At 43.4% G+C, this 13,616-nt stretch overlaps 1 protein-coding gene across 1 annotated transcript; it reads right to left on the bottom strand.

The window, feature by feature from the left end:
* Nucleotides 1-9,324: 9,324 nt before the first annotated feature.
* On the bottom strand, nucleotides 9,325-11,030 carry LOC141084603 (uncharacterized). The gene is made up of 2 exons (XM_073569427.1): nucleotides 10,817-11,030; nucleotides 9,325-10,706 (listed from the first exon to the last, which is right to left on the bottom strand). The coding sequence occupies exon 2, from the start codon at nucleotides 10,469-10,471 to the stop codon at nucleotides 9,335-9,337; it is 1,137 nt and encodes a 378-aa protein (XP_073425528.1). The 5' UTR covers nucleotides 10,472-10,706; nucleotides 10,817-11,030; the 3' UTR covers nucleotides 9,325-9,334.
* Nucleotides 11,031-13,616: the final 2,586 nt, after the last annotated feature.

Genomic DNA, 13,616 nt, shown 5'->3' with positions numbered 1-13,616 from the left:
GGGACTTCTAGCTTACCCATTTTTAATTGGTAATTTTGAAACACGGTTTGTTTTTATTTGTACACTTTTTTGTTGTGAACCATTGCATATGGTTTTTTAATCAATAAAGATAATTTGTAGGGATATATATGATTTAACCATTGGATACCCTTTTTGGATCAATTTTTGATAATTTTTAACAAACAAGCAACTCTGGTAAACCGTTTGTTTGAGGCTTTCCCAGCACACAGCAGCCTGCTGGTTCTCCCACAAGCCGTAATGGGCACAATGGAAGAGGTGTTCGTGGTGCACACAGCCGAAGAGGCATTGGAGACAGGGGTTTAATGACCATGTTGTGGAATGATTTTTCATGTACCGCTCACACGACTGCTAATACTGCATTGATTACAAGTGACAGGAGACAACAGTTGTCAACTATGGTTTCAAACTACTTCTCCTCCCATATCGATGTTCTCCCTCACAGGTCATTCCTCTTTGACTATTAGGCCTCTAAACTTGACACCTGGCCTGAATTGGCACACTAAGCCTTAGAGGAGCTCGCTTGCCCTGCTGCTAGTGTGTTATCTCAAAGAGTCTTCAGTGCTGCTGGATCAGACCTGACAGAAAAAAGGACCCATCTGTCGACCCAAAATGTTGATGATCTAACCTTCATTAAAATGAACCATGCATGGGTTTCAAGGGATTTTGTCCCACCTTCCCCTGATGACACAAAGGTTGCTAGATAACTGCCTTGCTTTTGTCCTCCTCTTCCTCGGACTTGCCCAATTCCGCCATTTGCAGCAGCTGAATGTCCAGCCTACACATCAACATATGCCATTTTTTAAACCTCCCTAACTGGGCTGCCCACCCCCCCAAGGGCTGGGATCAACACCTGGCACACCCAGGCAAGTGCCATTGCTCTTAACAGGAGGATGGGCCCACTGATGGACGACGCCACTGGCACAGGGCCCCTCATAGTACAATACAGTATCTCTGATGGTGGGGGGCCCACTCGCCATCAGACACACCAGCATACTATGAGGGGCCCTGTGCCAGTACCGACGCCCATGAGTGTGCCCTCCCTGCTTGGTCATGGCCACAGCACTTGCAAGTTGCAATACTTACCTCTCACCGGTCCATCGCTGTGTAGTCTGGGCAGTTAAATCCTTCACAGGGATGGTCACTAGAAATTTGGTGTATTAATCGATGATGGTTAAGATGTAGCTATGGCCTGTCCTGCTGGTCTCTACCTTCAGATGATCAATGGCTACCAATTGTAATGGTCGTCAACTTACAAGCGGATGCAGTAGTGCTTTATGATCACCTTTCACAGTTGTGATAGTCACAGATGTGTGACATTCCTGCCACCATTTTTCAATGTCTCCTCTCATGCCAATCCAATAGAATCGCCTACGGCCTATGGCTTCTGTCTTTTGCACTCCAAAATGACCAGACACATCATGATAGGCAGTGAGGACCATATCTACATCTCTCACTGTGATCACAATTTGATGGAGATGAGCAACGGTGATGTGATCCACGCAACTGCGATAAAGCAATCCTTTCTTCGCTTAGAACCATTTTCACTGTCTCCACAGACACAGTAATTGAGGGTCTGCATCACCTCTGCAACATCTACCGGGAGGTTTTCCCACGATGAGTAATTCCCAAATTCCTGCTAACACTCGACTTTCCATGTAGTTTCCAGATTGGAGAGTCTGGACTGGCTTACTGAGATTGAAATATATACGAAGATTTAAAAGTACCACAACACTGTATACTCTTGTACGCTTCGAATACCTTTCCCTTTTTCTACATTTTAAATTCTGGTGTAATACAAAGTGAGCCTGTGAGTGTCTGTGTCTGACTCCGGAACTATAGACGGAAAGTTACAATTACCCCTAGACTGGATACACCTGGTATGTGCTGATACAGTACCTTTGTTTAAATTTTTTTATTATGGTATCACCCATATTGAGTGAGTGTGTGTGGTTTGTGCCTTCTATATATACGGTGAATCGGAGATATCAATTTTTACCCTATACTCGATACACCTTGTATCTTGTTATACAGTACCTTTGTTCGACATTTAGTATTACGGTCAAATCCTTACTGCGTAAACGTCTGAGAGTGACTACGGGACTATGTATACGGAGTTTTCAATTGTACCCTATAATATATATACTTGCTATCGTGTTATCCAGTACCTTTTCTACAACATTTTTTATTATGGTCAAACCCAGACTGAGTGAGCGTCTGAGGGTGACTCCGGAAATATATACCGAGATTTCAAATTTGACCAACAGTGTATACAGCTGTACGCTTCTGATACAGTAACCTTTCATGCTATTTAGATTCTGGTGTAATCCATAATGAGCCTGTGAACGTCTGTCTGTTACTTAGGAAATATATTTGGAGCTTTAAGATTACCCCAACACTGTATACAGCTGTACGCTTTTTACGTTACCCATTTACAGCTTTTCATATTCTTGTGTAATCCATACTGGGCTTGAGAGCGTTTGTGTCTGCCTCCTGAAATGTATACGGAGATTCATAATGTTTACACTATATTATATATACCTTGTATCTGGTGATACTGTACCCTTTTTCAACTTTTTATTTTATTGTGTAATCCATACTGAGCCTGTGAGCGTCTGTGTATGACTCATGAAATATATATGGAGATTTACTGTTATACCTAGACTGTATAGAGCTGTGCGCTTCTTATACAGTACCATATATCTACTGGTATTTTGGGTCCATTTTCCAAAACATGAGGAAGTATGGTGGAAGAGTACGTGGACGTGGGCATGGGGGACACCTGGTACTGATGCTGGTGGTGGTGCATCTGCTAGTAGTGCCAAAAACACAATAGCAGCTAAGGCAGGAGGTGTTGGGCCTGCACTATGGTGTAGCTATGGAAGGCCTGTAAGGCTCCCTTTTCTGGGAGTAGGTAAACTACTTTTAAAGCCGGAGCATCAGGAACTGTTTTTGGCTTACATTGCTGAAACCAGCTCTATCGCCTCCTCTTCTAAAGTTTAAAAAATTGCAAGCACTGAGTCATCAGTGCAGGCTTCCGGTCAGGAGCAACCCCTTTCCTTGTGTCCTTCACCCACACCAAAAGTGAAGGATGCGGCAGCACACACTTCAGATTACTCCATGGAGCTCTTTTCACATACCATGCCTGGGTTAAATAAAAATGGGGCCCATCATATACTGGAGCATTCCAAATGGGGGACATCAGACACTGGAGCAGCATTTCCGGGGCCCATTATACACTGGAGCATTAGAAATGGAGCCCATTATATATGGAGCATTATTAGGGCCCATCATACACTGGAGCATCATCCATGATGCCCATCATATACTGGAGCATTCCAAATGGGGAACATCAGACATTGGAGCAGCATTTACAGGGCTCATTATACACTGGAGCATAAGAAATGGGGCCCATTATATATGGAGCATTATTAGGGCCCATCATACACTGGATCATCATCCATGAGGCCCATCATATACTGGAGCATTCCAAATGGGGAATATCAGACATTGGAGCAGCATTTACAGGGCTCATAAACTGGAGCATTAGAAATGGGGCCCATTATATATGGAGCACTATTAGGGCCCATCATACACTGGAGCATCATCCATGAGGCCCATCATATACTGGAGCATTCCAGATTGGGGACATCAGACACTGGAGCAGCATTTACGGGGCCCATTATATACTGGAGCATTAGAAATGGAACCCATTATATATGGAGCATTATTTGGGCCCATCATACACTGGAGCATCACCCATGAGGCCCATCATATACTGGAGCATTATAAATGGAGCAGATCAGACACTGGAGCAGCATCTATGGGGTACATTATACACTGGAGCATTAGAAATGGGGCCCATTATATATGGAGCATTATTTGGACCCATCATACACTGGAGCATCATCCATGAGGCCCATAATATACTGGAGCTTTCCAGATTGGGGACATCAAACACTGGATCAGCATTTACGGGGTCCATTATACACTGGAGCATTAGAAATGGAGCCCATTATATATGGAGCATTATTAGAGCCCATCATACACTTAAGCATCATCCATGAGGCCCATCATATACTGGAGTGTTGTGAATTCACTTTCTGGCCTACGTCTGGTTACTAGGGAAGGTAGTGGAGCTGGTTATATTGACAGTGGTGTTGTGAGTTCTCTTTCCGGGCTCCCTCTGGTGGTTACAGGAGGTAATGGAGCTGATCTAATTAACAGAGGCCTGCCACCTGATAATGAGGACGACAATTGGACATCTGGAGTTTTTGACCGGATTTAAGACAGCCAACTCCCTCTATCCTTGCTGGTGATTTTTTCCTGCCTCCTGAGGTCTTAGTTTCCAGTTCAGTCCCTGCATGCTCAAGCTAAGTGTTCTTTTGCTATTGTTCACATTTGATTTGGTTTTGTCTATTCAGTTTTGTGTGGTCAGCCAGCCCCGGCTGGGGCTGTGCTGAATTTCCATCCTTATGTTACTGCTTGTGCCAGTTTGTTTTTGTCCCTTATTAGATTGGCCTCTTTTTGCTCTGCTTTCAGAATATGCCAGCGTGCTGATAAAGTGGGCGAAGTCGAGTGACTTCAGTATTTTTCTATCAGACGTGTTGGACATTTTTTTGCAGGGTTTTTTGCGTGATTGCAGACAGTGTCTTTCCTTTCCTGTCCTGTCTAGTTAATGTGGCCCCATGATTTGCTCAGCCTATTTTCCTACTTGCATTTGTGTTTTCATCTTTTTGTGGTTTCACCGACAATATATGTTTGGGGGCTATCTATTCCTTTGGGGTCTGCTCTGGGGCAGTTTAGATTTCCCCTTTCTTGCTTTAGGCTTAGTTAGCTCTCCGCTGTGCCGAGGCGTCTAGAATCATCGTAGGTACGCTCCACGGCTACTGCTAGTTGTTTGGATAGGATCAGGGGTCTGCAATCTGCTTAGTTACCAACCTCTCTGGTTTTCTGTGGCTTAGCCTGGTCTTGCTTTCCTCCTCGGTGACCCAATCATAACACTGGAGCATTCCAAATGGGGGACATCAGACACTGGAACAGCATTTACGGGGCCCATTATACACTGGAGCATTAGAAATGGAGCCCATTATATATGGAGCATTATTTGGGCCCATAAGACACTGGAGCATCATTCATGGGGACCATCATATACTGTAGTATTATGTGGAGCTCATCATATACTGTATGGAACATTATATGTGGCCAATTATTCTGTCTGGAGAAATATATGGGGCTCATTATTCTGTATGGCGCACAATGTGGTGGCCATAATACTGTATGGAGTAATATACTGTCCTTTTTTTGAGCTATTGTACAATTTAAAATAGATCAGTCATGTCATGTAAGCAGTGAAGTATTTGTCATTGTACTATACTTATATTTCTGTGCCATATCGGAGCATCATGAGTTGTAGTATGTGTTAAAGGGGCACACTGACACTCTTTGGCCCAGGGCACACGAAAACCTGGAGCCAGTCCTACCCCCCCCACAACTTTAGCCAAATAGCCCTCAGTTTTCAATGCGTAACTATTATTATTAAGTAAATTAAAGTTGACAAACTTCAGTAATAAGAATTGATGTTTTTGGCATTGAAATGGGCACTGTAGGTGTGTTTCCTGACCTCCACTCCCTGTTGACTTTGCTTCCTCATTGACTTGCATTCTGTTTCGTGTTTCAGTCGGCCTCCGACTTTTTCCTATTGTCGGCCAATTTCGTTCGACCTGACTTTTGAGAAAGTCCGGTTTCATTAAACCCGACTCGACCCTAAAAAAGGCAAAGTCGCTCATCTATAGTTGTGACAGCAATGTAGTGAAGAACAGTTATCATATGTTTACTCATTGCCATATATGTGGAGGTTGTTTGGCAGCTTCCAAGGGTTTGTTTAAAGTTCTAGGAGTTCTCAAAGTGTTATATATGCCATTTCAGGGAAATTGAAGTATCTGTGATTGTCCGCAAATTAATATGTCAAAAATCAAATTTTGGGGATAATGTTGAATTTGAAACGGTACATTCTTCTCTATAATTTCCACAAAAAAAGTATTTCTCTATTTAAAACATGTTTTAGGCTAGTTTCACACTTGCTTTTTTTTGCAGCGCGTTTTTCCCGCAAAAAAACGCATTAAAAAACGCATACAAATGCATACAAACGCTGCGTTTTTTTCAAACATTTCTATGCGCATGCAGGAAAAAAACGCAGCGTTTTTGTGCGTTTGTATGCGTTTTTTGTGCGTTTGCGTTTTTTTTACAGATTTTGGAAAAACCCCACAAAAAAGAAAAAACAACCATTCAACAACACACAAGACCAATGGGACTTCATTGTGGGTGTGGTATGTTAATATATAGACCCTGTCTACAGTATTCTTCACATTTGCTTGATTCTTCTCGTGACCATGGATCTGCGCTGGAAGAGTTTTCACTTCAACTTGGATTTGGACATCGCGATGGCTCAGGCGTATGCAGTTGCTTGCCACGAACAAAGGAAGAGAGAGAGGCAGCGAAGACGGCGGCGTATGTGGATACATCCGATTGTTGAACTCCGGGAGAGCCGTGGGGCATACCACACCCTCTACAGCGAGCTCCAGTCAAACCCGGAGAAATTTACAGATTATATCCGGATGTCCCACGAAAGTTTCATGGATTTGCTTGCTCGTGTACAACAATCCATCCGGAGACAGGACACACAGCTCCGTCGTGCGATTCCTCCTGAGGAACGGCTACTGGTGACATTACGGTATGTTTTAAAAACCAAGGGGTGCGGTCTGATGTTTTTTTTTTAAATTTAGTATTCAAAACCTTGGGTAATTTGTTTTCGTGAATGTACTAATATTTTATTTTATAGTTTTTTAAAATAATATACATAAATATTAATTTTACTTCTTTGTCTGTTCACAGATTCCTGGCGACTGGAGAAACCCTATCTTCACTACACTTCCAGTACCGTATTGGAATCTCTACCTTGTCTGGAATTGTTGCTGACACCTGCCGGGCTCTCTGGAATGTTCTTTGTCCAGAATTTATGCCCCTGCCCACCGCTGAAAAGTGAATGGAAATTGCTGACAAATTCTGGACAGTATGCAATTTTCCCAACTGTTTGGGAGCTGTTGATGGTAAACACATACGGATCATCAAACCCGAAAGAACTGGATCTGAGTACTATAATTACAAAAAGTACTTTTCAATAGTACTCATGGCGATTGCGGATGCCGGATGTATGTTTGTAGCAGTGGACATTGGAGCATTTGGCCGTGGTAATGACTCACAGGCTTTTAAAAACTCAGACATGGGCCGGAGGTTGTATGGCAACCAATTTAATTTCCCTATGCCACGGCCTCTTCCTCACACCGAAGCTCCGCCACTGCCCTTTGTAATGGTTGGCGATGAGGCTTTTCAAATGTGCAGAAACTTACTGAAACCCTACTCCAGCCGGGACTTGGACCACACCAAAAAAATATTTAATTACAGGCTGACCAGGGCCAGAAGAACTGTCGAGTGTGCTTTTGGGATTCTTGTCTCCAGATGGCGAATTCTGGGCACGGCCATTAATCTTAAACTTGAAACAGTCGATGAGGTGGTGAAGGCCTGTGTGGTTCTACATAACTTTGTGATGGCTAAAGAGCACCCGACCTTTGAACTGGACGATGATGCTCCTAACCCATTGCCTGAATTCACTCAGCACACTCTCAGGTCATCCGTTGAAGTTGGCCAAATGAGGGACCAATTTGCGGCCTACTTTATTTCTGATGTAGGATGGGTGCACTGGCAAGATGAAATGGTGTAATGTTTTTGTTTGTTTATGGTAACAAAAAAACCTTACTTGATACCATTACTGAGTGCACTATATTTTTTAAACTCCAATTAAATAAAAATATATTGGAACGAGCAAAGCTGCAGGCCATGAATCAGGAAACCAATTTTTTTCAAGAGAAAATTGTGCAACTAGTTGAAAAAAAAGTATGTGATTTTCTCAAAACACAACCCTCAAAACCCAACCCCAATGAAAGTCCATGGGGAATACAAGTCAGCATTGAGTGGATGAATGTAATCTGCTCCATTCCAACTTACAAGTTATTACACTAGGCCTTGGAATGACTATACTAGGCCGTGGTATTTCAAATATGAGTATAGTAGGCCTTGGGCCTACTAGTATAGTCATATGTGAAATACCACGGCCTAGTATAGTCATACCAAGGCCTACTCGATTTTTGCCAACTAGGATCTTGTTTCACGAAAAACAAACTGTTGAAACTTGACAAGTTTCAACAGTTTGTTTTTCATGAAACCAGATTCTAGTTGGTAAAACTTATTACACTAGGCCTTGTAATGACTACACTAGGCCGTGGTATTTCAAATATATTACACTAGGCCTTGTAATGACTACACTAGGCCGTGGTATTTCAAATATGAGTATAGTAGGCCTTGGGGCTAGTAGTATAGTAATATGTGAAATACCACGGCCTAGTATAGTCAAACCAAGGCCTACTGTAATAACTCGATTTTTAACAACTAGCATCTTGTTTCACAAAAAACAAACTGGTGAAACTAGAACGAAACTTATTTTTTAGACAAGTTTCAACAGTTTGTTTTTCATGAAACCAGATTCGAGTTGGTAAAACTAGAGTTATTACACTAGGCCTTGGAATGACTACACTAGGCCGTGGTATTTCAAATATGAGTATAGTAGGCCTTGGGGCTAGTAGTATAGTAATATGTGAAATACCACGGCCTAGTATAGTAATACCAAGGCCTACTCGATTTTTACCAACTAGGATCTTGTTTCACGAAAAACAAACTGGTGAAACTTGACAAGTTTCAACAGTTTGTTTTTCATGAAACCAGATTCTAGTTGGTAAAACTTATTACACTAGGCCTTGTAATGACTACACTAGGCCGTGGTATTTCAAATATGAGTATAGTAGGCCTTGGGGCTAGTAGTATAGTAATATGTGAAATACCACGGCCTAGTATAGTCATACCAAGGCCTACTGTAATAACTCGATTTTTAACAACTAGCATCTTGTTTCACAAAAAACAAACTGGTGAAACTAGAAAGAAACTTATTTTTAAGACAAGTTTCAACAGTTTGTTTTTCATGAAACCAGATCCAAGTTGGTAAAACTCGAGTTATTACACTAGGCCTTGGTATGACTATACTAGTCCGTGTTATTTCACATATGACTATACTAGGCCTTGAGTTGGTTTTTAACATGTATTTACCCATCAGTGTGTGTGAGCGGCGCAAACAACATTAATGAAACTTTGTAATGGTGAACCACAAATGTAAATTTATTTTTAATCACAAAAATAAACCAAAAAATTATTTTTTCCGTCGTTTGGGGGCAGATGGTTTCAATTTGGGGGTGTGCAGGGAATATGCAACACTTGCAGTTGAAGACAGTGTTTGAGGGGAAGGGGCAACAAAACTTGTGGGGGAAGGTAGTCCAGTTAAGGGAATTAAACTAGGAACACTTGGAGGAGAGGAAATCTGTTCAGGTACATTAGTTGTAATGGCATGTCGCCGTAGGCTTGTGTGCCTGGACCGACTTTGGCCCAATGCCCGCCTTGATAGATTTCGCCTTGAACTAGGGGCAAATATTGAATGTAGGTCCCCCGTCTGCTGGTGTGGCTGCTGCTGCTGCTGAGGTGGCGGCTGCTGCTGAGGTGGCTGCTGCTGCTGCTGAGGTGGCTGCTGCTGCTGAGGTGGTTGCTGCTGCTGCTGAGGTGGCTGCTGCTGCTGCTGAGGTGGCTGCTGCTGCTGAGGTGGCTGCTGCTGAGGTGGCTGCTGCTGCTGAGGTGGCTGCTGCTGCTGCTCTTCGTTGTCAGTGCTCGTCCTTGCAGGAGGACTGGTGGCGGCAGTGATGGTCCAGGTTTGCAGAGTGGTGGTGGCAGGGCTACTACATGTTGTTGTAGCGGCAGGGCTGTTCCATGTTTGCCTAGTGGTGGCTGAGCTCCACGCATGCATGGGAGTGGCGGTGGTGCTCCAGACAGGAGCAGCGCTTGCCATGGTGGTGTCGGTGAAGTGACCAGCTGCATTCAGACTTGTGGTGGTGTAACGGTGGGTGTCCTGGCTTTGAATAGAGGTGTCCGTGCAGTGGTATGCAGCACAAGTCGGTAGTGAGGTGAAGCGAGTCAATGGTGGCACAGGTGGAAATGACACCACTGACTGCTGACCGTACCGATTATGCTGCATAGCCTGCAAGAAAGCATTGTTGCAGGCCTGCAGCACATTCAGCTGTTGCTCAGGACTAAGGTGTTCTGCCATGCCCTTTTCAATCTTACTAAAAAAATGGTGTGCTGGTCTGTTGAGGTCGGCCTCCAGACGGTCAAGGCGCTGTTCTACAGAATTGAAGCGGTGTTCAAAGTGGTTAAAACCACGTTCCATGAGTGCAAAACCGCTTTCAACTCTGTCGGACAGTGACTTGAGGCTGGAATTAAAGGCCTCGCTCAAATGCATAAACTCGGGCAAGACATTCCGGTCCAAGGCCCTCTGCCGCTGGCGGGTAGTGCCCGCATAACCAGTGGCAGAGACCTGGGACAGGGGAACACCTGATGGCCCAGCTTCCTGGTCACCAGCTGTGTGTGTGGTTGACCTGCAAGGTGCTTCCTGGCTGTCGGATGGCTGGGACGGGTCAGAGGACGTCCGAGGAAGGACCGCTCCAGGGCCAGGTTGCAGGGTGCTGCTCCAGGTGCTGTGGAAGAAAGGAAAATCATTACTACCATGCCTTTACAAGAAGCATCAGCTGTGGATTAGAAAAACACAGATTAATAAAAATAAAAACCCAAAATTTATAATACTTACGATCTCGTGGCAAGGACCGGTCTTAGGAACTGCAACGCGTGATAGTGACAGTATCTAGTTCTGGTCCTTGACGCAGATCCACTGCGAACCTGGCCCTCAGCACGAACATCACTGTTGAAGCGGTCCTTGATCGAACGCCAACGTGTTCGGACTTTGTCCACTGTTGTTAAAAAAAAACAGTGCCGTCAAGGACAACAGTCAATGCGGCACAATATAGCAATACAATACTCAAAGCAGTCACTGTAGACCCCAATGACACTGTTGGGTTTCCTGCTAGAATACACCTAGCACGAAACCCAACAGTGCCGTCAAGGACAACAGTCACTGCGGCACAATGTAGCAATACAATACTCAAAGCAGTCACTGTAGACCCCGATGACACTGTTGGGTTTCCTGCTAGAATACACCTAGCACGAAACCCAACAGTGCCGTCAAGGACAACAGTCACTGCGGCACAATGTAGCAATACAATACTCAAAGCAGTCACTGTAGACCCCGATGACACTGTTGGGTTTCCTGCTAGAATACACCTAGCACGAAACCCAACAGTGCCGTCAAGGACAACAGTCACTGCGGCACAATGTAGCAATACAATACTCAAAGCAGTCACTGTAGACCCCGATGACACTGTTGGGTTTCCTGCTAGAATATGCCTAGCACGAAACCCAACAGTGCCGTCAAGGACAACAGTCACTGCGGCACAATACAGAGCAGGGAAATACTCACTAAACGCCTTTTTGGAGGATGCTGTGGCGCTGTCCCAGCCATCCATCAACGCTGCGGCCACCTCATTCCATAGCCGCCGGGTCGCCACAATGTCCTTGTGCAGCCGGTCACGGCTGTCCCACAACGGCGAATGCTCCTGGACCAGGCTGATGAGCTGCTCATTATCCAGGTAGACGTCTTCATCCCGTTGTGGAACCTAGACAAAACACATTCATTAGAATAATCAAATTTAAATTGAATAAAAAGTTACAAAAAAAGAAACGTAAAAAAGAGTAAAAATAGAAGATAAAAAATAAAGAACATTACAAATCATTTGATACATACATTCCGTATCACCACCGGGACTTGGCTTCGCTGCTCCTGCTCTTCGCCCTCACTAGTCCCGTCCGCAGAAGATGATGATGACGATGTTTTAAAAAAGTTGAAAAAAACGTAAGAGATTTGGAGAAGCAGCAGATATACTTACCAGATGCACGAAAATAATCACCTCACGGTCTGCTTGCGCCAATTCCTGCCGCGATGGGGAATACTCGGATTCTGAAGACATACTGCATTTAAAAATAATAAAAATCATTAGTACATACATAATTTAAAAGGACAGGCATATAATGTAATATACTCACATTCTTCGCTGATAGAAGATGGGTTCCTTGTTGACTGTCTGCTCTCCAATCTGTCAGTGTAGTAGTGGCAGAGTTTTGTCAGGCACCTCCTTTATATAGACTTTTTTTTTTTGACTTTAGAAGATTATAACTAGTACAACAAGTGGACACCACCAAAAAAACGCAGCGCTAAAAAAACGCTTACATGCGCATGCCAGTGCGCACGTATGCGCATCCATAGGCTATAATGGCCATTTTTAGCGCAAAACGTGCGCATACGTGCGCATGCGCTTTTTTGCAGGGCCAAAAAATGCAACATGCTGCGTCTGGAAAATACAAACGCACACCCCAAAAAAACGCAGCGCATGAAAATCGCATACGTGCGCATGCCAGCGCGCAGGTATGCGCACCCATGTTAAATATAGGGGAAAAAACGCATGCGCACGTATGCGTTTTTTTCCAGCGCAAAAAAACCCAAATGTGAAACCAGCCTTACTTGTTTCATGTTATCACATATCCCTTCGGAAGAAACATGTCTGGGAAGATGTAATTTTTGTCTGGTTCAGATGGACATATGAAAATTTGAGATACTCACATCCACAATGTGAGGACAAGACAGGCTTCATGTGCAGTTCTGTGAGCTCCCAGACAAGTGTAAAAGAGTGCTGGAGTTGCTTACTGTTAACATGTACTAGTCTGGTTCATAAATCAGACCAGATTAGTTCATACTGTGATTTTTTTTCACAAGGTCACTCTGTCTATATGAAGAAATTGTCGTCTGAACAATCCTATTGATTTTGGTCGGTGTTCTGTCTGATTTTTATTTGGACATCTAACTTCAAATGTAACATTAATGTGACTGAGCTCTTAACCTGAGCAATGTATAAATCCGGAAGCAAATTATAAAATGACTGCGTGAAAGTAAGTTCACATTCTTAGGCTTGTTTGAAAGTGGAACTTCAAGTTGATATTTTACTTGCTTGATCTTATTTTTAGTTTGTAAAGGAAATTGTATTGACACTCTTTTATAGCATGTTTTTCAAAGGTGCAAGAAAGTATTGTACATCGTCACCTCACTATAACTGTAAATTTCATCTGCCTGGTTCCTAAAGCAATATTCTGAATTACCTTGGTGAACAGATTCAGAACATTAGTGGCTTGTTATCCTTCTAGGACAAGAAAAGCTGATTTCCTTTTTTCTTATTTAATGTTATGAGTGACTCCTTCTGTAAGGATTATGGTCACAGGTGAGCTTCAAGCAGGGATCAGGGGACACTGGAATCGTATTTTTGTGATAGAAATAAAAAATATTTTGTTGCTCAGTTCCGATAGTTTATCTTCCATAGTTGGTTCAACTGCCAAACAACTGAAGGTACTATTTCTTCAATGACAAAAAAGTATTTATATATATCTTTACCCAACATAGCAATCTGTGATATGATATTTCACTAGGGTACAAGACGTGCAACTGA

This window comes from Dendrobates tinctorius, unplaced genomic scaffold, assembly GCF_039654945.1.
Source record: "Dendrobates tinctorius isolate UK_male_01 unplaced genomic scaffold, ASM3965494v1 ptg000025l, whole genome shotgun sequence".
NCBI classification, from domain to species: Eukaryota; Metazoa; Chordata; class Amphibia; order Anura; family Dendrobatidae; genus Dendrobates; species Dendrobates tinctorius.
The sequence above is the reverse complement of the archived record's forward strand: the minus strand, read 5'-3'. Positions and strand labels throughout refer to the sequence as shown.